The 25,813-nt window shown below is 36.4% G+C and overlaps 1 protein-coding gene across 1 annotated transcript; it reads left to right on the top strand.

Moving 5' to 3' along the window:
• The first annotated feature begins 279 nt into the window (after positions 1-279).
• LOC108595271 (neuropeptide CCHamide-1 receptor) lies at positions 280-24,921 on the top strand. The gene is made up of 9 exons (XM_017980484.2): positions 280-644; positions 19,703-20,035; positions 21,458-21,684; positions 21,736-21,839; positions 21,896-22,108; positions 22,691-22,794; positions 23,014-23,151; positions 24,089-24,232; positions 24,291-24,921. The coding sequence occupies exons 2-9, from the start codon at positions 19,737-19,739 to the stop codon at positions 24,490-24,492; spliced, it is 1,431 nt and encodes a 476-aa protein (XP_017835973.1). The 5' UTR covers positions 280-644; positions 19,703-19,736; the 3' UTR covers positions 24,493-24,921.
• The last annotated feature ends 892 nt before the right edge of the window (positions 24,922-25,813 follow it).

The raw sequence follows: 25,813 nt of genomic DNA, 5'->3' as shown, positions 1-25,813 counted from the left end.
CTAATATTTTGTATGGCGCCGATTGTGAAACTATTGTTCAATGCGATATATCGATAAGCCAGCTCCTTCAGAGCTGTCAGATTGTTAATTTGTTAATGATTTAAATTTGCCCGCCTGGCAGCCTTGGCAAAGTAAGCGCCAAGATCAAAATTTGTAGACACGATAAAATGCAAAACCTGCGCAGGCGCATCCAATATGAAGAACAGACTAGCAGCCGGCATTTAGCAAAACATAGCGTTTCGTGAATGAATGTTTTGGTTTGGACTGACTAGTCGCTGCGTTTGTCTTGTCGCGGCTAGTTCAACAGCTCCTCCAGCTAGCAACTGGGCGGAAATGCCAGCCACTGTGTATAGCGGGAAATACAAGTGTTGAAGTCTGCTTCCGGTTTCGATGTCTGTGCAAATTGTAAAGTGATAAAAAATTGTATAAATTGAAACTCAATTAGACAAGTGCTTAGCGTATTTTCCGTTAAACATTCAAGAGTTTACAGACACGTGGACTTGCAAAAAAAAAAGAATATAAAATTAAACACGGAAGCCACGAAATCGCAAATATAAGCACAATAAATAATTTTTGAAATTTGAATGGTATGTGTTTATCTGTGTCGCTCAAATTGCGTCGAATGGAAATCATAAATTGACCAGGTAAGTTGCCGTTAATTATTTGATGCGAGGGCGAGGTGAAGCTTTTGACATTTGACAGCTGACAGTTTACAGATTCGCACAAAATTGATTGAAAAAACATGTAATGCATTACTTTTATTAAATGTCAAATACTAAATGCAATTTGCATTCACTGTATAAAACTCTATAAATGCGAAGCTGCTGGCTTGTTGCCATTTTGTTGGCCTTTGTATATTTATGATAGTACTTTTAAGCCAAATGCAAATGCAAGCGTAAAATACAATAAAGCGCGTTAATCGAGCGTTCAGTAAAAGGGCTACAAACATATACGATGCATGCATGCAGAACGTAATAGTAGAGCTAAGTATAAATGCCAATCGGAAGTCGAAGCATTTTCCTGTTTTTGTAATATTTTTGTTTCTGCTCGCTTGCAAATTGGCAGCCGTTTGTTGATACGCGTTGTTTTAGTTTAGTGGCAAGCGTTTCTGTAAATGCCAATTGAAGTTGACCTTTAAAATAGTATTGAATTGAACTGGGTGCGGCTTAAATACATAAATTGTACAATTCCTTTAGCTGCTGATGGTTTTCCAGCGGAATTTTACCAGAAAGAAAATTATTAAATCGATCAGAAAATTTACATCATTAGTTAGAAAATTTCTACATGGATTTAGACTATGGTCAGTCGACGGTGAAGCAGTTCAAATTAATTATATAAAACTAAGTAAAGCTAGAGATAAAAAATGGCATTTGATTTATAAACAATCTGCATTTTAAATATTTGATCATGAAACTTAAATTACTTTGCAATCCAATTGGCTATGTACATAAAAAAAAATACTATAAATATTTAAGCCAAGCAAAAGTGTCAATGGTAAAACTTGCAACTGGCACTTGGCTGCTTGGGGACACACCCCTTTCATGCTGCTGTTGCAATTTATGAGTGTTGCACAAAGCCACAAGCGATGCAAAAACCAAGAGCATTGCAACTTTAGCTGCAGCTGCAGTGAAAAATGCACAGCAGACAAGCAAATCAAAAATGCACAACACTGCAGAGTAAACCGACGCCGCTGGCCTGAACCACGGGGCAGAGATCCATGTAACTGCAGCAGGGACAAGTGCGTGCCATTTATTAGCCTTTGGCAGTTGAAACTAAAGATGCACGTGCTTAAACGTGCTCAAGCCAAAGCCATTAACTTAAGCTCCACGTAATGGCCAAGAGCAGCAAAGGCTGCCAGGTTGTATATGTTTTTAATTTTGTAAAGAAGCTGCTGCTGCTGCTGCCAGAGCCTGTCTATATATATGTCGGCCCAGTGTCTGCCACACCCGTTAATGTATACAAGCAGGCGCTATGCTTGGCAGCGCTAATAAGTTTGTTTATAATTTGGCAAAACGCGACAGACGCGCTAAACAGACAAGCGCTCTATAAAAATAAACAAATGTGCATCGTTAAAAGTTGCTTACCTGAATCATACAAGTTTATAGATTGGACAACGCACGCCCATATAAAGCTGATCTGCGAATAAAAAAAAAAGTAGGAAAATAAAAATAAATTTGCCTAGACAACTTGGGGAAGTAGTTGTTGAACGATTTAAATTTATATTTTTAGAAATTTGTTTATTGCATTAGAAAAGTAATGAAACCTTTTTATTTATTTTCGAGCCACATAAAATTTCAAGCAAAGACATGCCAAAAGTTTCACAGCCTCATTAAGTTCAATTAGCGCATAATTGAATGATAAAAATGCTTGTAAAAGTTTCACAGCATCTTGAGCTATGATTAGCAAAGTGTAGCTCGTAATTAGTTGGAATACGCAACTAATTATGCTTGCTACCAAGTTATGCTTACAACACGTGGCTGTAACCTTAGCTATCTACTATATAATCCAATCACACTTTGGCTATATACATGTGTATATAGCTTTCAATATCTGTGCAAAGTTGTAGCCGCCTGGTTAGAGCGATGAAACTAATTCTGTTGCTAATGCTTATAAATGTCTGTCATTTAATTTCAATGTGCCATAGATTTTTATGCACGTGTAGTACGCAATGCATACAAGTGCACTGGGAGAAAAAACTATGCATTTACAATATGTGCTAAATTTTACAAGTAACATAATTAAATCAAATTAAAAGCTAGAGATAAAATAAGCAATTTAATTTGATTAAAGCGCCATTTGTATTTTTATAAATTTTAGCAAAATATTTTAAATGTAATGTGCACAAGCTTACTCATATATTTTATATTTTATGATAGATTAATATTTTAATGAGATTTATTTCTTGGTGGCAATTATTTTTACAACTCTCAATACAAGAAAGATTTTATTCTCAATGCATTTATGTGTAACTGAGCCACAGTCTATGCTTAAAGTTAAGCAACTAAACAATTGCAGTCAATTAGCTGCCGCATCAGTATCAGCAGATAATTTTCATAGTTTAATTGCAGCTTGTGTTGCAGGTCGACTAACTAATGCACTCACTAGCAGCAAATACTTTAGACTTGGTCTATTTGTCTGCCTTGCGATTGCAATATAAACTTTAAATAGACTTGGTTACGGCTGATTGCCGGTAAACTTAACAAAAACTGAAAGCCCAGAAATTGTAAAGCAGGCGCCAAGGCAGAAAAATGAAAAAAAACTTTTGGTTGAGCAGCAAGTTTAATGCGCAGTGTGTGGAACTATTTGAGCTTTTGTTTTGTTTTGTCAGTTTACGTGTGGCTTTCCGTCGTATTTAAGGCTTTGTGCACACGCGTCGCATGCGTAATATCAAACATGACCATGACATAGACATAGACATAGACACACACACAATGAGCCAAGGCATGCTGTTTGCTTAGCACTCAGCATTCAATAAGAGCGTGAAGCTAGCAACTAAACTAATACTACTGCAGTCTAACATTTGCTTGACTTCGTTTTGTTGTAAGTGATTGAGCAGTCCTATTTGAAGTGCCATGATGTGAATGAAACTGGGAGTGAGAGTGAAAGACGCAAGCCAATCACCGCAAAACAGCAAAGTAATATTGCCGTAGTTGGGAAAGTGGCTTTTGTCTTCAGCTTTTTGTGTGGGATTGTGTGGGCTTAGAAATATGTGGCGGTGACAATGCTATTGACATTTGCCTTTGTTTAAATCACATGCTATGTATTGATAGCAATGAATATAGTAGCTCAATTGTTTTTATTGCCTATGACAAATGATGTTGGCAACCACAGTGGCTTATAAATTTTCAAAGCAAAGGCAAACAACAAGTTTTTATAACGTTAAAGTTTGTAATGCATTTATTTAATCCATTTGTGGTTCATGCTTTTTAATTTAAACATAATTTTTTATACAAAGTTTGCACTAAGCTTGGCGCGTGCCCGTCGACAGCGTAAACTCTTTAATTAATTAAGTAAAGCAGACACTTTTAATGCTAACGCCAAGACAATTTTTTTTGCAATGAGCGCAAGCGCAGTGAATTAATGAAACGCTTGCGAAATATGTTTTCTTCTTTTGGCTGGGCTAAGAGCATTGTGTTGGGTTCGGGTTTTTTGAGCAGTGTTTTGGCTCTTAGCGAAAATTAATTTATTCGTTGTTGTGCTGAGGCAAACTTATGGTTTGCAGTACAAATATGACATTATGACAAGCTCAGCTTTATATGAAAATAATTATGAGTAATCTGAAATGTTGCTTGGATAAAAGAGTTTGAAACTATTTGCTCTACTTAAAGTTTAGCTGCAGAAATTCAAGAAGCTGTAGCCACATCTGCTTAGGCTGTTGGCTAAGAATTTTTAAAGTCTGTAGTTATTTTTCTTGGCTCTGAATTTTTGCATTAAATACAACTCACTTTTCACTTAAATTGATTTATTTTTGGTAACAACTTAATTTGTAATTGCCAACTGCCTTTATAATTACCTACAAAGTTTTCCCCTACAGCAATTAATTGCTTAATTATAGCTCAAAACATGAATAAACCCAGCTTAAGCTTATAATTTGGCATTTAGCATACAAATGACGTCAACGGCTTTAAATCCTTCAGGCTAACTGGGCCAAAAGTCACTGCTACTGCTGCTGCTGCCGCTGGCGTCTCACATACCAATGCAAATTGTTTAAGCCAAATTGAATTTGCCGCATTATTCATAAATATGACAGCCCACTGCTGGTTTCCTTTTTTGTGTTTTATTCGTTTAATGAGTTTGCTGCTTGTAGGGCCATGAATGCTGCTGGCCTAGCAACCCCTGAGCCCCCTTAGCACTGAGCCCCCGACTTCTCTAATATGTAAGCTGTCTTGTAATTTAATACAAGCAACGCCAGTGTCGACACCCAACCAATTAACTGAGGGCCATTGCATACAAATGGACAAGAGAGCGCAAGGCGCTAAGCGGAATGAGAGACAAATTACAAAATGAAAATGATATATGTATAGCTGATGTCTGTCTGTCGCGCTGTCTGTCATTTTGTGTGGGACTGTAGCGCTCTACAGTCAGCGTTGAACACAAAATTAAGTTGCTGCTTGTCAGTCACAAAGCGACTGTACAATAGATCAGAGATAATACATATATATGTATATATGTGTATTTCAAGCCGTATCTGTTGCACTTGATGAATCTGCTGCTGTCAACAAACTACACAAAAAAAGCAAAAAAAGAAAAATTTGCTTTGAGGCGTAGGAATTATGCAAATTGCCAGCGTTTTAAGTTGCCAGAGCAGCTGTCCGCAAAAAAATAAACTCAAATTTGAATTAATGAGCAGCAAACACACACAAACACCAACACACACATACACACGCACACGCAATCAAGTAATGTAAATATATGAAAATTCGCTTTAAGGCGCTTAAAAGTAGGCAACACTTTATTAATTTATGCAGGAAAGCATGAAATGTGTTTTTATAAAGTTATATGATATATATTGGCTCACAGCGTGCGCTTTGGCCCCTGTCACAAGCAAGTAACATTAAAATCGATTGCATGCGTCTATTCAACAAATATGGAACGACATAAGCAGCTGAATGACAACAGTTCACTTGAGCTATTCAAAGCTTTCTAGCAAATTAAACTAAGAACTTCAAAGAATGTGTACAAACTTTTTCAAAATAAACCACGCTATGTTTACATTTGCTTTTGTTACATTTTTGTCTTGCCTATATTATTTACAGCTTAAAATGTTGCATGCAAATTATTCGTCGCTCTATTAAAAGTCGTTAAAATTTGCTTGTGGTCTGCTTTAAAATGTCAAGCGCAACAACAAAAACAAAAAAATATTGTGCTGCTGTATACGAAATACCATTACTCAAGTACATAAATCAAGCGCCAGACTAAGGGACTTTTAACGCCAAGTGCGCAGCATTTAAAAAAATAAAACCCCAAAAGCATTTTATAGAGAAACGTGTAAGAAAAATGGTTGCTTTTAATGCTCAATTAGCTGGCGTAATAGCAAATGGCGTGAGATGTACGTCAATAAAATAGTCAATGATGCAATGAAAAAAGATACAGAAAGAGAAAGGGCGACGAAGAGACACAGTGCGCGTTAATTGAATAAAGCTGCAATAAGCAATAAAACTAAATTTGCGTGCACATGTTTCTGTTCGCTGTAAATTAAGTGCGGGTTGTGCTGAAAAACAAAATCGCCGCTTTTTCCGCAAAATAAATGTAACAGCAGTAAAACGTAATATATTTCTAACTTTAGAAAATATAACTATAATATATTATAAGCTGATGAGTGATTGACTTTACAATGACTTGGCATCAATAATAATGGGACAACTCGTATGTAAGTTCGATGGGAAAGGAATTGGCCTCCATCGTATTATAATCAGAGTTCGAAATGAAAGGACCTGTAATTGTAGAGCTGCTGTTGAGTTGTATATAAAAATCTTTGATAATTAATATTAGTGATTTATATTGTTTATTGCTAACATATAATGATCGTGTGTTGAGCTTTGTAAAATCAAAATGAATTCATTACCATTGAACAAAACCCTAGAAAATCAGAGCATAATCATTAGTATATAATTAGTGCTAGGTCTTTGCCTTTAAGTATAATAAATTGCATTAAATTAACCTTAACTGCTGTCATATTATCTCCCACAAACTTTATACAAAAGGTGTTGAAATTATCAACAAATTTTTACACTTAGTTTCCACTTTTATTTATCTCATTTTCTGCAACAATTAGAATCTGTGATTATCAATTTAAATGACTTTTGCATAACAATCGCATTTCAACGCTAAATGGTTGAAATGCCAGCGCAATTGAGAACTTTCAGCCATAGTTGGGAATAAGTTTACAGTTATACTTTACAGCAAGGGTTTTTCGCAGCTGTTTGCGTGCTCAGCAATTACAAGTAGCATGGCAAACAAGTTCTCAACGAATTTTACTTGTTAGAAACTGCCAAAATGTGCGCTGGCGTGGCTGAAGTTCCGCTGCGGACAGCCCCATACTAATGCATATGCTAATTGCACTCAGCAAGGCACAGCGCATGCAAAAGATACAATATAAAGTGGGCGTGGCGCTGGCTGGCTGGCTGGGGCGTAAGTAACGCTATTGAATTGCTGTTGTTTGGCTGGCACAGTTATTAAATGGCATTAGTAACATGCGCTGGCTGTAATTTAAAGTTTTTATATAGTGTACTACATCGAGCAGTGATTAAGCCGCATGCAAAATGCCAAGGGGCAACGAGCAGCGATTTAAAAAGCAATTTTTATGCCAACCAACGAAATTGCTTAACAATGTTACATTATATTTATAGTAAGCCAATCAGCGTTGCTGGCAATACGCCGGATATTATCAACAATCAATTTTCATTTTTCATTTCATAATAAAAATCATTATAAAGTCACAGCAGGCTTATATTAAAAAACTGCCATAGATAACGCTTAAGTGAGTCTCTACTTATATTTTTATGGCGACTGCCATTTGTTTGCTCCGACGCGTTGAATATTTAAATACCATAACTATGTATTTTAATGGCTGCATTTAAAATTTAACCATTTTATGGCCACGCACTTAGTCGCTGCTTTATGCGTGTGACAAGTGTGAAGCCGCTTGCGCCTTTGTTCAAGTGCTGCTAGGCGTATACGTAATTATATACGAATTGCTCGACTCCAGCTGCTTGGCACATTCAAATGTGCCTTAAGTGGGCATTAAAGCGCGACTTCGTGCAAGCTGAGCCCACACGCACTTGCGTGAATTAATTTTATGTTATAGAGGCATCAGCTAGTCAACGAAATTGTTGAGTCTAAACAGCTTTGTTGCTGTCTAGACGGCGTAGAGATAGTAAAAGAATTAATATGAGAAGTTTGACATTTTTACAAGTTCATTCAAGAGTCAAAGATCTTTAGATAAAGATAAATAGATAAAAACAACTTTGTACAATTAGACATACAAATATAAAAGGCACATATTTTAAAATTTTAATACATGGCTACTTAAATATAATTCAAAAGTCTAGAGAAATAAATATTATTGAGCTCTAATTTTTTGGAATAATATTTGCAAATAAATTCATTGAAAGCATTTAAACTCTTACATTACTTAATATAAATAGCTGTTGCTTGAAGTCCACAGCACATAAAATCTAAAAATCTAAAAATAAATTCCAAGCGTTGCACAATAATGAGCTTGTCAACATTGTGTGTGGATTTTGAATTTAATAAATATTTTATGAGCATTTTTACGACATTTACAACTTCACTGTCAAAAGGCAATAGACTGAATCTAATTTGAATACACATACGCAACAGCAGCTAAGCTAACTCTTTGTCTTGCCTATCCTGACGCATCCTTATGAGCAGCGAATAAAACATGATGCTCAACAAGAACGCGCATTATATTTATGAGCTTCTTTGTCGGAGCATATTCAATTACATGTAAGCAAAACAAATGCGCTGACACAAATCTTGTGCCTATGGCAGAGCAAGGAAACAAGCTCAGGCAGGAAGTCTAAGTCTGTGTGGGTGTTGTTGTTGTTGTTATTGTTGCGGGCATATTTTAGCGCATGCCTTAGCACACCTTAGCAGACAATAAAAAAACAAAGTGAGTGCAAAATGCTTTAGAGACGCATTATTTATAACGAAAATGCCAAAATATTTTTGCTAGACTTAACAGCATTTTTTTGGGCGCTGATAAAAGTTGACATACACACACATACGGATGTGTGTGTGTGTGTTTAGATAACATGAGCGCATAGCTAAGGCAAAACGAAAGCAAATCGACAGATTTTAAGTGAACTGTTGATAAATTGCATTGATTTATCAAATCAACTCGCTCATGTAAGCTGAAGTACTGTCATATATGCATGCGTATGTGTGTGTGTGTGTGTGTTTGGTAGCAGTCCAGATGGTCAACAGATAAGCACACCAAGCGTTGCCCTCAGCTGCTCAGTGAGCTGTCATAAATCATTTAGTGGGTTTCTTTTTTTTTTTTTGTTTTTGCTGCTTTTTGCTTTTTCAGCGTTGTAAGCTCGTTATTGATACAGGCTAACAGGTTTGTTTGCTGTCTCTAATGGTATCCACAACAACAGCAACAACAACAAATAGCAAACAAACCGAGATAACTAAACAGAAAGTCAAACATACTAAATAGCATAGAACAAAATGGAATTTATATAAATTCAATTATGCAGCTTTGATGCGCAGCATTGAACATTTTTATGGCAATTATAAAGCAATAACTGTGTTATGTAAATAACTGTGTGTTTGTCAATTTACAAATTTCAATTAGCTAAGTGTACACACAGCCAACAAAAATAAATGTGTAGTTGCCAAGTTTGTTTGGTCGCCTTGTTAATAAATTAATTACCAGACTGTGTCCACACAATGCGACAAGTTTATGAAAGCTTTTCACTTTGCCAATAAAATGGTTTCAATAATTAGTTGACCATTGTTGTCAGTGCCGAATCAAAGGCACAGCTGGAAGCCATTAGAAACCTTTCACTTTAATATAATTTGCATTATTTATGCTTTGAGTTGATTTCTAAATGCATAAATCATTTTCTTAGAATTTCAATTTCAATTTAAAGTCTTTATTGTGCATAAAGCAATTACATTAAATGTCAGACTAGTTAGCTGAATCCATAAAGCTGCAACTGAAGCGCATAAGTTTATTAGTTTAACCTTTGGTAAGGCAATGCAATTAATTTCGATTGCATTTTGGCAATAATGACATCAAATTTCAAATGCTCAATGATATTTAATTTCAAATTCCATTTACAGCTAAATACTTGATAATTAAACATTTAATACTGGCCATTGGTATAAATATTACGCATACGCGCTGTTATGCGCATCGAATTGCACTTGTTTGTCAATTAGTTTTAATATTTGCTATTTGCCGTTAATGTGCAACGCTTAAGCTTAATGCCAGTAAATAAACTTAGTTTTATTGCAAGCACAAACAATTAGTCAAACTGTACTTGAGGCTGCCATAAAAATTCATTAAAAAACAATTACTTGCTCTCAAGCACCTACGGGGGCAAGCGCACAAACAATAACAATGCCCAGCAAAATAAATATTTTATAAAGTTTAAGCTGCAACTTTGCTGAAACTTTGACTAATGCCATTTTTTTTTGGCTGCTCAGCGCATTTGTTTTAAAGTTTACACGTGGGGCTTGCCTTAAATGCAACTTAATTAGCTGCTTGCAACATTGATGAGCTGCCAAGGTGCAACTGGAACAAAAAAAGTGTGCAGAGTATTAAAGATTGCGCCAAAGTTTGAATGCACAAAGTTTGTGAGCGACTGGCAGATATTGAATAACGTAAATATACAAAACTTTTAAATTGAATATGTATAGGCTGCTGCTGCTGCTTGAAGCAGCTTTTAAGTAATCAAAAGTATTTAGTAGCAAACTTGAACTTGAAGTATTTATTTGCAGCGAACTTCGGTTCAGAGCCAAAGTAACTTGAGCACTAGAACATTCTGCGCTGGCAATCAGATAACATTTATATAAAAGACACGGCAAAGTGAAATCGAAAGCTCTGCTCAGCTTGTTAGCCAAGCACCTTAAGCAATTAAGTGAACACTCGTGTGTGTGCTGCTGCTGCTTAAAATTTAATTAAGCCAAACACTAGCGAATTGTGTGTGTGTCGCACTCTTGCTGGCTAATTGACAGCAGAGCTGGCAGTCAAGCTTTAAGTTACAGAATTATGGTCTCTGCTAGTCTTATCAACTCGGGAGTCGCCTTGGGCCCCACTAGCTGCTGCTGGTGCTGCTGGTGCTGCTGCTGCTGCTTTGCTCTTTGCTTGTGCATAAACTGAGACTGTCATTACATTTCCAGCCATTAACCACACACACACATACTCACACACATGGCAGTGTACAGTGTGTCATAAAATGTTACTGACGCCCTTGCAAAACTTCAAGCCCACTTCACTTTCTTCGCCTGTTGTGCTGACTATTTTCTCAGTTCGCTGACGCTGCATAAGAGAAAGTGCGAGAGTGCGAGGCTTGATGTAATTGAAAACCCTGCATGGACTTTTCTGCTCTTGCTTTATCCTCACAAGCAAGAAATGTCTTTGTCATAAAAATATGAATGCTTTTCCAATTCCCACACTCATACGCTCAGCTGTCCGCCCAGGTAACTATCGCTGCTGCTGCTGCTGCTGCTGCGGCTTGCCGCGAGTATTTATTGTTTTGCTTCGCTGCCAAGTTGCACGCGTGATTGCTTTCAAAATATTATGAAAAGCCCGTCAAAACAAGCAGCGTGTACTTGGTTTGGTTTTCTTCCTGTTGAGTTTGAGGTTTTGGGTCTGGGTGTCAACGCTTTCATAATAAATTTGCATAAATGCTGGCTTAAGCCGCAAAACTTAATGCATTTATCAAAGTTGCTTAAAAGCATTGCAGCAAAAGTCGAATCTGGCCAGAGGTCCATTGCAGTCTTTGTAAAATTTTAGCTTGGAGTTGCTCCAAAATTCCAAAACAAAAAGCTCAACCTTGAGCTGTAGGTCAGACGAATTTAGTTGATTTATAACGTTTCAGTTGCGGAAGTTGCAAGCGCTCAAAACTGCATTCAAAGTCAGCAATATTTATTTATTTTGCCATTATCTTTTGTCTAAAATTGTAAAACAATTTAAAGAGTAACATAAGATAACTTAAAGTTAGTGAACTAAATAAAAGTAACTAGCTTCAGTCCTTATTACATTTCTTTCTGATTAGTTTTCAAGCTAGAAACTATGTATTGAGTGCTGAATTGTTCCTCAATACTATTAAGCACAATTTAATCAAACAACTCAACAAATCAATAATTAAGCTATGCTTTAAATAAAAACATTTTATTTAATGATCCAAATAAATTGTTCAATATTTGAGTTGACACGTGTCGCACTGCTTTAAAAACAGTTGTGTTTAAATAGGGCGCTGCTTAGATTAGCCTTAACTCATTCTAGTTCCCACGCTCAATGTCTACGAGCAGTCAAAATAGCGCCCCCTAGTGGAAAGTCCGCACATCGTACGATGCGCGCTCACTAAGCTCTCGCTCAGTCGCTGCAGCTGAGAGCGATCGGCTGCATTCGCTGCTCTCGCTAGCAAGCAGTTGGACTGATAAGCCTTTGCACTCGCTCACGTTCTCTAAGGGGCTATCGCTCTCACCTTTTGTTCTTGCACTCTGATCAATGTCAGGTCAGTCGGCTAGCGAGCCTCATGGTAGAGCTGTAAAAACATCGATGTTTCAGTACATCGATGCTTTCGATATTTCACTATAAAAACATCGATTTTATCGATAATATCGTCATAATTTTTATTATATTTTTAATTTAATTATAGTAGTTGAAAAATGTTAGAGTATGCTTAGTTCAGTTTACATTTCACACTCTGCTGTCTGAAATTTGAAAGTTTAAATTAGATTTCATTGATTTTTTTATATTTCAAAACAAAAAGGTATTTTATTTTAGATTTAACTTAACTTAATAGGCAACAAGAATTAGAGCTCGAAAACAATCGAGTGAACAATCGATAGTATCGATTTTTTCCGCTTTTGAGCAACCATCGATTGTTTTTGGCCCTATCGATGGTTTGCCACATTTTTCCATCCCTGTTTTTTTATTCCATCCCTGTTTTTTTATTGAACTTGCGTTTTGCGTTGAACAAGAAGGTTAGTTGCTCAAGTTTATTTGGATATTGAAGACACTGATCCAGTTTTATTTTGGAGGGTAAAATTATAATATATATATAAGTAACTTTTTTTTAAGTAACTAATTTTTCAGAACAACACTGATTTAAATGCGCTTCAAAATGTTGCAAAAAAGTTTTTATGCGTGCCGGCTACCTCGGCCGAGTCGGAACGCAATTTTAGTAAAGCTGGCCAGATTATTTCGGACAGAAGGTGTTCGTTAAAACCAAATATTGTAGATATGATCCTATTCTTAAACAAAAATCAAATTTAAATATTAGAAAAAATTGACTGAATCAATTAATTTTTTGTGTTATTATTATATAAGTATTACTATTAAGTTTAAGAAATTGAATCAATTACTTTTTGTTTTGTTTTTATAGAATAAGAATATTAGAATTAAGAAATTGAATTACTTTTTGTTTTGTTTTTATTGAATAAGAATATTAGAATTAAGAAATTAAATGAATCAAAATTAGATATAAGGTACTGAAGAGATTATTTTTTGTATATATCTACATATATTTTTTCTTAATAGTCTTAAGTGAAATAAATCATGATACAATGAATTTATGAACAACTTATTATTATTTTCACTTAAATTGGCCACATATATTAGCAAAAAGTGTGTCAAAACTTCCAATTTAAAATTTATACTATGAACCATCGATAGTATCGATGGTTTTACTTAAAAACCATCGAAAACATCGATAGTGTCCACCATCGATTGTTTCCGAGCTCTAACAAGAATGTATTTTATGTTATTAGAGATCACTGTTCTTATTTATAAATAGTAGTTTGTCTACTATAGCAGGTTTTAGTGTGCATCGACGCTCGGATATGATTTGTCCAGCCTTGCTGAAAACCCTTTCAGCCTCACAGGATGATGCTGGCACACAGAGTATGCTCTTTGCAATTTTTGTTAGGGCCAGCATTCCTTCCTTTTCCATATAAATACATTTTTTATTAGTAAGAATGTATATAAATATCCAGAATACCTACTTTCCAATATACAAGTGGATCTTTCTCTTCCGGCTCATTACGGCGCTCCATGTACTGCCTCAAGAGCAGGATAGCATCTACCCTGCTTGTACGTATTTTGGCTTCCGATTTCATTTGCAAAAATGAAAACTTAGGTTTTTTTGGTGGTGGATCCATAGGTGGTGGTGAATCATTAGGTGGTGTTGGATGGTCTTTAGGATTGTTGGACAAAACAATGGAGAGCTCATTTTCTAATGCTTTTGCCGCCTGATCTGCATTAAAATCAAGAAGAAATCCGTCTTTTTTAAACCTCGGATCAAGCAACGTAGCAAGTCGTGGCAATGTGCGCTTTTCATATGCTATAAATCTGTAATTAAAGCGTTTCTGCATATATTCAAACGCGTTCTTAACTTCTTGAGATTTTAATTTCGTGCTCATTACATTAAATTTTTGATGTAACTCGCAAATAGTTGGCAAAATTAATGACGCTGTTACAGTATTGTTAGCAGATAGTTGTAGCGTTGCTTCATGAAGAGGGGATAACATTTCGGCCAAGTCCTGAAGTATCTCGATTTCTTCAGCTGAGAAAGGCTGTGGCGCTTTTGCTGTGCTTAGAAGCACTGAATTAATGCTCTCATTTGTGAGAAGGATTCGTTGAATCATAAACAGTGCGCTGTTCCAGCGCGTTGAGACTTCTTGCACAAGGCTGTACGGCTTTGGTTTGTTCTGTGATAGTTTAAATTTCTCATTAGCGTTAGTACTGCTTTTAAAATACATAACTATACGCTTGCATTTTGATAAAATATCTTGAATGCTTTCAAATTTTAAACAATCTTGTGCAAGCAAGTTAATTGTATGTGTAACACAGGGCAGATGTTTTAGTTTTAAAATTTCACAAGCTTTTATCATGGTAGCATCATTATCAGTGGTTATACACACAATTTTTTCGCTTATGCTCCACTCTTCAAATATAACACGCAATGTCGCGCTAATATTTTCTGCTGTGTGGTTTGTTGAATTCAAAAGCTTGCGTGTAGACAGCACTGCACTTTTCAAACTAAAATTATCATTTATAAAGTGGCATGTTACAGTTATATAGCCTTCAATTGCTTTTGATGTCCAACAATCTGTTGTTATAGACAAAGACTCTACGCTGTTCAAAACTACCACTAAATTATTTTTTGCGAGTGTATACTGCTCTGGAAGCACAACATTGCGGAAATAAGTTTTGCTGGGTATCTTGTATTTAGAATCCGCCTCTTCAAGGAGCGCACGAAATCCAATGTCATTCACAATGCTAAATGGCTGTAGATCTTTAGCTATCATACGCATTACAGCTCTATCCATTTTTTGTTTTTTTGCCGAGCTCTTTTCATATGCATTCTCTCGCATTACAAGTTTGTCAATGGAAATTTGTCCTGAAGCCTTAGGGGCATTTTCAAACTGTGGATAGCAGCGTTTAAGGTGCAGCATTAAATTTGTTGTGTTACCACTCATCTGGTAAGTTTTACCGCAATGATGACAAATAGCACATTGTTTGTCGCTTACTCGCTTAAAATGCTCCCACACTTTCGATATCTTGTTTTTCCCCTTGACATTCCCTTGCTTGACATTTCCTTGCTCGACATTGTCCTTTGTTGTTGCTAAAATGATTTAAAATAGTGTTAAGTTAAAAACATAATGTGTGGCGTCGCGTCATTTTCCACACACACATATGCATGTACATACATACATGCATGAGCAGCTATGCTTAAAAAGTTTTCAATTTACTTACTTTTAAGGTATGCGTCCATCATTTGACAACATCCAACACCACCAATGTTATTTTAATTGTTTTCTAAAAAAATATTTATTAAATTAAATAAATTTAGGAGAATAATTATTAGCAACTTACTGCTTGTTCGACTTCCACGTGTATTGTGGCGATACATCGATGCACAAAAATATAAATCGATCCTGTTGAGCAAAACAAAAACATCGATGCATCGATATTTGCATCGATATTTCTACAGCTCTACCTCATGGCTGTCAGTTGTGCTTGGACTGTTGGCGACTAAACAAGCATTGAACGAGCTGTTAGCATAAAAATGCAAATAATGCTAAGCCTTAGAAACTTGACTCATTATTTTATTCATATATGTAATTGCCTTACTCTTGCTTTAAATTTATAAATAAAATATATAAAAGTATATAAAATGCATAACTTAGTCAATTATCGGTTGTGTTGTCCAAACTTTATGCTCAATATGTGAAATTAATTTTGTGTTCGCCATCAATATACTTTTCAGCTTTTTTATGCTGAATAAAATAGGAAAATTTATCAAACACACTTATACTATATAGAACAAAATATGAGCAGCTATATCACAAAATGACTGCAAGCTTAAATTCAATCAGCAAATTCTATAAATATTTTATAAAAAAAATTGCATAAATGCTTAATTAAACTGCCACATGGCAATTAAATGCATTTTACAGCACGTTTAATATTTTAATTTGTTTCGTTCACAGTGCAGCAGCAAAAAAATTCAGCAACCGTTAAAAAATAAACTGAGTTTACCGAATTTTTTTAAACTTCTGGCGGCCGTGTGAAATCCACAGTTAGGCTTATAAGCGTGTGCACCAAATAAAAAAACATGAAGCGAGCAGCGAAGCGCAATGAAATTAAATTAATAGTTGATGTTTAAAGAGTGCCGCACACTTTTGAGCAAAAGCTGTAAATCCCACATGACGATGATGAATCTACTCAACGACATAATCGAAATGACTTGCTCATAACAAAGAGAAAAGTAAATTGAGGCCACATTGCTCTGTCACATTTCTATCTATGATTATGTTATGCTTTGATTATTATTGCGTTAATTATTATTTGCTGCGCTTTGTCGCTAAAGCTTTAAGTGTCTTTGGCCTGAAATCAAATTTGCTTAAAGAAATTCAAACTCCATTTCCTCTACATTTGTATTTTGTATAGGGCAGTGTGGCCTATGCTTTATCATATTGTGGTGGTCTGGCCACCACCCTTCGCACTTATGGCATCTGCAAATATAATATATAAATAAAATATACACTGTTATTCATATAAAAAAAAAACACACACACACACTTACTGGTATTTTAGTAAATTGCTTTTATAATTTTTTTTGCAATTTGACAAATGGTCTTCCATTTTCCCATTTTGAAAAATCCTATTGCACAATTTGCATCTTTTGAACACTTTTTCGTTAATCAGTACAAATTTATAACATTTTTCATCTTCGCCATTTTTAAAATTGTACAATATAAATTTTCCATTATTTGGTGGTTTGTTGTTCAACTCAATACTGTCACCATGGCAAGATTCTTCCTCAATAAATATATCTTCTAAATATGCTTCAAGTTGTGTATTCAACGAGCTATTGGACAAGTATGTTTCTTCATGTTGCACTTGTTGTTGTTGTGGCTGTTGTTGTTGTTGTTGTTGTTGTGGCTGTTGTTGTTGTTGTGGCTGTTGTTGTTGTTGTGGTGTTGTTGTTGTTGTTGTAGCTGTTGTTGTTGTGGTTGTGGCTGTTGTGTTGTTGTTGTGGTGTTGTTTGTTTTTGTTGTTGTGGCTTGTTGTGGCTGTTGTTGTTTTGTTGTTGTGCTGTTGTTGTTGTTGTGTTTTGTTTGTTGTTTTTGTTGATTGTGGCTGTTGTTGTGGCTGTTGTTGGTGCTGTTGTTGTGGTCGTTTGTTGTTACCTTTTGTGTTGTTTATTTGTTGTTGTGGCTTGTGGTTGTTTTTGTGTTGTTGGTGTTGTAGGCTGTTGTTGTTTTTGTTTTGTTGGTGCTGTTGTTGTTGTTGTGGCTGCTGTTGTTTTGTGTTGTGGTGTTGTTGTTGTTGTGTCTGTGGTATTTGCTTTAACTTTAGTTTGATTTATTTGTGTGTGTTGTTGCAGCAGCGGTTGTAATTTTTGTAGGACATCCTGCTGCTGGAGCATCAGCGGTTGTATTTCTTCTGAAATTTTTTGTTGTTTGATTAACATTGAATTAACATTCTTTGCTAATTGTTCATTCAACATCATTTGTATATTGTCCAGTATATCTTTTGGCTGATTATACAGCAACTCCGAAATTGCTTGTACTTGCTGTTGTAGTAATAATTATTAATATTATTTAATATATAAATATTCATTAATTTGTATACTTACATTTTCAATACTCATTGCGCCGAGTCACTTAACACTTTTGATTGTCACTTCAAGTGTCAGATTTGACGCGACGCGCCGCCACAAAACGGGACATCGAATTTGAGTCATTGTTACCATTGTAGGTTTTTTTTTGGCTCATTGGAAGCATGTAAAATATTTTGGTTGTTGCTACTAACATGTCACCATATCTGATAAATTCCAATTAGAATTACAAATCATTATTTTTGGAAAATATCGTAGTGACTATATAGTTTGATTCTTAAATAAATTATTACTTTGATATAATGCCATACATTTAGCGTCTAGCTTAATTAGATAAAAATCTAATAAATCTGAAAACACTGACAACAGTATCGAAAATGAGAGGGGTTGGACATGAAAACAAAAGGAAATGTACGATTAATTGTGCATTTCTTCCTCCCCACCGTGTTTGTCTCTCTCTAACAAAAGGAAATGTACGATTAATTGTGCATTTCTTCCTCCCCACCGTGTTTGTCTCTCTCTAACAAAAGGAAATGTACGATTAATTGTGCATTTCTTCCTCCCCACTGTGTTTGTCTCTCTCTAACAAAAGGAAATGTACGATTAATGGTGCATTCTCGCACCCAATAGGCACTCTATTTTTTAGGACCTGACAACAGTATCGAAAATGAGAGGGGTTGGACATGAAAACAAAAGGAAATGTACGATTAATTGTGCATTCTCGCACCCAACCGTGTTTGTCTCTCTCTAACAAAAGGAAATGTACGATTAATGGTGCATTCTCGCACCCAATAGGCACTCTATTTTTTAGGACTCTGTCTCACAAATAATACATATTTTTTATTAATAATTATAACTATGTAAATACGTATGTACATGCATACATGTACTAAATACCTAATAAATATATGTTTTCTTTGGATATGGACGAATGGCATTAACGCTGTCCGGCGTACTTGGTCTAAAGGGTTTGGCCGGCGAAGAGCACAAATTTCAAACTCATCTTTACAGTAGACAGAATCGAAACTGTTGACCGTTAAACTATCTCTGGTCTATTTATACCCAAAAACGCCTACGGTTCGGGTTTGCATGAAATGAAAGGCATAACTTAAGAATATTGTAGGCAATACATATGCCAAGTCAGTTAGTTATTGTAAGTTAACAGCTTTTCAGTCTAATTATCAATATCATAGAAAACTGTTTTCTAGCTTAAATATATTTAAATATAAACGCACAAAGTGAGTTTTTTGTGAAAGCAAACAATCCACTCTTGAGCCATTAGAATGCACAAAACCAACACTTTGCATGAGAAAAAGAGTTTTAACGTCTAACGACATTCAAAGCCCTTGAACGTCATAACTAATTTAATTTCGAATTTAAATTGCTAATGAGCTCTCGAACTTACTCTCTTACTGTGCCTGCTTATTATTGTTTTTTTTTTTTAATTATAATTAAAAGTCCATTTAGAATGTCGTCGTTAGTGCTTACAATAAAAACAACATTTGACTGAGCTCTAGTTATTGACCTAGTAGAAGTTTTTAATTAACCTTTGGATTCGGTTTAAGAATAAATTAGTGTAAAGTTGATTCTTCGTATTTGTTGAGTTAAGCAAATTTTATATTTCCGTAATGCGATTATCTCTTATTCCTTGCATTAACACCTCCGATTTGTAGATTACAACAGAATTTAGACTTTATTGTGTCTTCAGATTAAGATTATAGATTGCTTTCAATTCTTAAGAACTTATTTAAATTCTAACGTATTAATAACATTAACTTACAGCCAAAGGTCTTTGTTTGAATAATCTGAGGCATTTCGTAAAAACTAAAAAAATTATTGAAAAATTGTTGAATTTTATTTTCATGTGTCAGACGCCAAAATCTATTGAAAAATTTGCATCCCATAATGACAGCGTTAAATGCAACACGTGCTATTTGGGAGCTGGCCACCTTGATGACAACGACCGCAGCAACAACGCTCTACGACGATGTTGATGACAACAACATCATCAGCAGCAGCCTCAGTCCCGGCAGCAACAATACACTGGGCGTCACTGAGACGCCTTATGTGCCGTATGCACGCCGACCTGAGACGTATATAGTACCAATGCTATTTGCGCTGATATTCGTTGTTGGCGTGCTGGGCAATGGAACACTGATTGTTGTTTTCCTGAGTGTGCGACAAATGCGAAATGTGCCAAACACGTGAGTTAAAGCAGCGAAATTAAGCGTAAGATGAACTTGGCAACAGACTTTTGGCAGCAAGTGCCGCATAAGTTAACTGCCAGGGAATAACTGTCTTTGGCTTAATGCGCACTTGCAAAAGTTTTGTTTGTAGACAGTTTAAAGCCACTGGGAGCTGCAAGTTTGATTACAGGTCATGCTTGAGTCGTGCCTGCACTTGAACTTTGGCTGTCAGGCTTGAAAAATGGCATTTTGATTTATGTGCAGCTTAAATTGAATTTAATTATGCGAGTCCTGGGAGCTCATAAAGCGTTTGCCAATTATGCATAGCAGGCCAGTGTGGGTACGCGAGCAGCAGCTGAGTTGAAAATGTCAGCAATCTATGCAAATAGCTAATTAAGTGCCAGAGCCAGAGCGAGAGCGAGAGTTGAGTTGAGAATTGCGGTGACAGCGCTTGAAATTACCTGCAGACTTTAGATAAAAGCACAACATTTGCCTAGGATAGACATAATAAGCAGCTAGCTAAAATACGTGTGGGCTTATTGAGCCGTCGTAATTAGCCTTGTTTTTGTGCATAAATTTGTAAATCATAAATTAAGTTATGTTTGTTATGTGCACACAAGGCGTATACGTAATTTAAATCAAAGCGCTTTAAGCATTTTATGCGCATATGAAACTCAGCTATTATGCAATTTATGTTGGCCTTTGTAAGCGTTCATATAAATATGTATATGGCTTGATTTATGTCAATTGCATGGCAACTAATAATTATAACGCTCTGGCTGCATTAAAGTTGCTCAAATGAAACTATAAAATTTAAACGAGAACTCAACTTTTTGTTGCTTCTACTGTTTTAAAGTGAAATTCTCTGGAAGCTTGGCAACTTGCCACACAAGCTTGCGGCAAATGTCAACTGATCAAATTAAGTTGAAATTACATTTCAGTGCAAGCATAAGTGAGTTTTTCCATTTCCATGCCGGACTTATCGCAGCTGCCTGGACCACTTGCATATAATTTCGGTTTGCCTGCAACCAAAACAAAGTGCCACATGCAGCTTATTTATTTTGCCACAAGAGCAAACGTGAACATTAAAGTCTAAGCAAGGAGACAACAGAGTCGCAGCTACGGCATGCAATTTATTTCAGTCAAGCGCAGATTAAATATGATGTACCTACGTGCCAGGGAATGGCGCAGCTCCAAGCCAAAAGTACAGGCCTCAACACTCAGCGCTGAGCTTTAAAAAATTTCTTATGACCAAATGGCTAAACGGCTGTGTCATATAAATCAATTTTATCAGCATCAGCTGACAACATTTTATTGCATTAGTTGCCGAATTTGCCTAAAGCTGTGCTACATAAATCAAGTATACGCAGCGTTTGGCTAACACGTGCTAGCGACTTGCGCTTGTTTATCTCAGCTACAACATTTTTATTGAACTTTCAGCTATATACTCTCCTTGGCCCTGGCTGATCTGCTGGTTATTCTCACCACTGTGCCACTGGTGGCCACAGTCTATGCCGTGGAATATTGGCCCTGGGGCAGTTTACTCTGCCGACTCTCCGAGTTCATGAAAGACGTGTCCATTGGCGTTTCGGTATTTACGCTCACCGCCTTATCAGGTGATCGCTACTTTGCCATTGTGGATCCGTTGCGCAAGTTTCATGCGCATGGTAAGTGCGTTAGCTTAACTTTAATTGCAACTGCTGCTAAGTTTATTTTAGGCGGCGGACGTCGCGCTACACGCATGACCTTGGCTATTGCTGTTGCTATTTGGCTGCTGGCCATTGTCTGCGGTCTGCCAGCTCTAATTGGCAGCAATCTCAAGGTAAGCGGCACAGCTCTAAGCTACGAATTGAACAATAACTTAAATTTCTTTTACAGCCCATGGGCATTAATCCGGAAAAGTCCATAATCATATGTTATCCCTATCCAGATGCTTGGGGTTTTAACTATGCCAAGCTAATGGTTATGATGCACTTTCTGGTCTACTATGCCATACCCTTGGTAATCATTGCTGTATTCTATGTGCTAATTGCTCTGCACTTAATGTACTCAGCAAATGTGCCGGGAGAAATGCAAGGAGCTGTGAGACAGGTGAGTTTAACATATGAATATGTTAAAATAAATTAAGCATAAGTATTTTAATATTAAAACTGACAAGTTTTTAATTGTAGTATTATTCACAAACTCAGTGCGGACCGCGTAGGTGTTAGCTTAGTAATTAGCTACAAATAAAGTTTTTAATTAAAGAGTCATTCAAATGTTTGTAGCAATTAGTCAAAGCAGTGCTCTCCATGTTGAAGTCCTGTTGTAAGCCCTACAGAATACTCGAAAGGTGAGCCCTGCCGAGAATAATTAGTTGTGCAAAAATGAGGACATAATTGGATAAATATGAATATGATTAATTAGAGCTTGACCTTTAGCATGGACAATATGTTTCTAAATGTAGGCAGCTTAATTTCAATATATGCTAAGCGAATAGTTTTATGAATTGCTTGAATTTTTGCATGTGCCCTGCAGCAAGGACTCGCTATCTGTTTATTATGTATGCAAGCCGATTGGCCCGCTGCTAATAAATAAAATACAAGCATATCATACATATTACGTATGCTACAATATTGTGCGTATTTTGTAGCTATAGATAGTTGTTATTATTTTCCTTTTTTTCTCTTGCAGGTTCGAGCTCGTCGCAAAGTTGCCGTAACTGTGCTCGCATTTGTTGTCATCTTTGGCATTTGCTTTTTGCCCTACCATGTTTTCTTCCTTTGGTTCTACTACTGGTAAGCAATAGATTTAATGCGCTATAGCAGCAGCAAAGGAAGTGCGAGCATGTGTAAAAAAGCAGTCAACACCCAAGGGGGAACAAAAGTCACTTTGTTGTGTGTTCGCTGCGCACAACGCTGCGTATGTGTAATGCACTCCGCCCGCACAACTATTACGCTCGCTGGTCAATGTTATAACCCGTTGTGTAAGCATTAGAGTTTCAACATCTATTACAGGCCGACGGCACAAGACGATTATAATATGTTCTGGCATGTCCTGCGCATCGTTGGCTTTTGCATGTCCTTTGCCAACAGCTGTGCCAATCCGGTGGCGCTGTACTTTGTGAGCGGCGCGTTTCGCAAGCATTTCAATAGGTATTTGTTCATACACATCAATGCAGCCGATAACGATAATCGATAAACGATTGCCGTTTCTAACGTGTTTTAGCGCTTATAGCAAATGACATAACTTTTAACTGTAAGCGTAAGCCAAACTGCAACCTTTTTGTTCTGACATAACACACACACACACACGCACACAAATACATAAACAATTGCTACATAGCAAGAAATTAAAATGGCTGAATAATTTTTATAGTTTATTTAGCTAGTAGCCAGTTGAGGAAACCAAACTAGCAAAATAATGATAATATAATTTATTATATTGCCTTGAATTATGGTACTAAAGCGATAAAAAATTTAATATATAAACTTACAAGTATCTAAAGAAAAACTGAGCGAATGAGCTGAACATTATTATTTGCATTATTTCCCTCTTAGCTGCTTCTCCGTTTTAGCTGCTTCCACATTTCCTTATGAAAAGCTAACATAACTGCAGTTAATTGTCAGAATCCTTAGCCTATTAAGCTCATTACTTTAACTTAATACTAGGATACTGCTCTTTAACGCAAAAATATGGCTTTCAATTTTTAAAATTCATTTTTGATTTAAATTTACTTTTATTTTGTTGCTGTGTACGCTTGCTAATTTTTGATTGCAAATCCCTTTTTTGTTTCTGTTATGCCCCAAGGGCCGGCACAAGTTTTGTTCAAACAAATTGCAAATTTCCTAAGGCTTTTGCTATTTTCAGCCAAGAGGCAAAGCATTTTATTTAGTTCTTACTACAAATGGCAACAAACTTGCCTGATTTATAGAATATGCCAAACTATTTTAAGCCAAAGGGCTTGTTAGGCAAAAATTCAATTTATGTTTTTACATGCACTCGAACAATAAACAATAACAAATAACAAATGCATGCGCAGCATAAACAAAAACACAAAGCAAAGCTAATGATTTTTTTATGTGTGCTCAGGTATTTGTTTTGCCGTGGAGTGAGTGGCAGACGCAACAGACGCAACAACGACACCTTCTGCATGCATCGCGACACTTCGCTGACCAGCACCGCCTCGAAGCGCTATCAGTCCAGGCACTCGTGCTATCACAGCCTGGTGCGCAGGTAAGTCCTAAGCTTCAATCCCAACTGTATGGCAGCTGCTTAAGTTCGCTTCACTTAGCTGTCGACTGCAGGAGAGCAGCATTACGACGCTGGCCAATGGAGGCGGTGGTGGCAATGGCTTGCCAGCGATTGCAGCAGTTTCGCATAATGAGGCACAGGTCGGCTACGAGTTTGCACCGCTGAGCGAGTTTGGCGCTATGAATGAACGCACGGCGCTGGGAGCGTCGCGCAGGCAGCAGCAGGAGTCGCATTTGAATTGAGCTATGGTCCAACAAAGGAGATTACAGGAAGTCAAGCAGCTTGCTGGAGTGCGGCGCGTGGTTGCCATAAAAAAATAAAGTCAAGTCATCAAAATCTTTTTATGCGCGCCATGCGCCAAACACAAACTTATGGCTGCAAGCAAAACTTATTTACATATATTTTGAATGTTAATTGTGTCAAGTATTGCCAATGGCTTTAAGCTAACAACACATCAAAATTCAATTAGTATTTATAATAAAAATTAATGCGCCAGACACGCATCAAATCTTCGCTATGCTAATCTTTGTTAAATGTTCTTTAGTTTCTAGTGACATTTTGTACCTACAAATTGTATATAAACCAAGCACACACAACTATTATGCGTATACTTATTATATTTACTGTACTGCAAAACAATTATTCTTGCAATAAATGTGAATTCAATGTGCGTTTTAAAGCTACCAAAAATATGCAAATTTGCGTCTTTTATTTGCCTTCACTTTGAGCCAACACACACCTTTGTGCTGACCTCAAAAATACGAAACCGGAAAAAGGAGCGTTGGGGCCTGACATATATTTTCACTCAGTGTGTGGGGGTTCGATAAGCTCTGAAGTAGATTAATTGGTTTGTTCCTGGGGCGTGGGCTACAGAGCTTAAATTTACTCAGCGTGTAAGTCGTTATTTGTCTTCGACGTTTCGATTTCCGTTTTTTGGCCAACTTACTTCGGCTCCAGCAGCTTTTAGCCCCAAACAAATGCATTAAGCTTAGCTAAAGTTTGAGTTGCGCCTTTTAAAATAACAAATGCCACAAAAAGTTGAAATTTAAAGCAAAATTGCATGCAAATATTTTAATATAGAATTTATATATAGACCTAAAGCTTGAGCTATTCTTAAATATAAATATAAATTTAATAAGCATACAGCACACAAAAAGTTTTTTTTTAAAGAAATCTACATCAAAATAAATGAATAATGAAAATTTATCCGCAACCCAAATCTAATTGACAACTGCTCAAATATTTAAGCCTTTAATTGTTTTTTATTATGTTGTTAATTTGCCCATTTGAAGTGCTACACTGCGGCACAACAGTTTGTTGACAGCTTCAAAAGTTTTGTGGCCTGCTTATCTCGGCTATTTGTTTTTTGGTCTCATTATATAAATAAGCCCGCATTCGAGCGCTGGCTCAGTTTGTCGCGTCACTGAACCCTTGAGCAGTGTTTCGTAGTCAGCAAGCTGCCACGTCAAGTTGTCATCCAGTCAAGTCGAGTGCTTATCCTTGGGCTTTATTAACTGTCCCCAAATGATTCGTTGTTGGCTGCTGCTGTGGCAACAACTTTAC

The sequence above is a fragment of the Drosophila busckii genome, chromosome 2R, assembly GCF_011750605.1.
Source record: "Drosophila busckii strain San Diego stock center, stock number 13000-0081.31 chromosome 2R, ASM1175060v1, whole genome shotgun sequence".
Taxonomy (NCBI): Eukaryota; Metazoa; Arthropoda; class Insecta; order Diptera; family Drosophilidae; genus Drosophila; species Drosophila busckii.
This window is presented reverse-complemented; position numbering and strand designations above follow the sequence as displayed.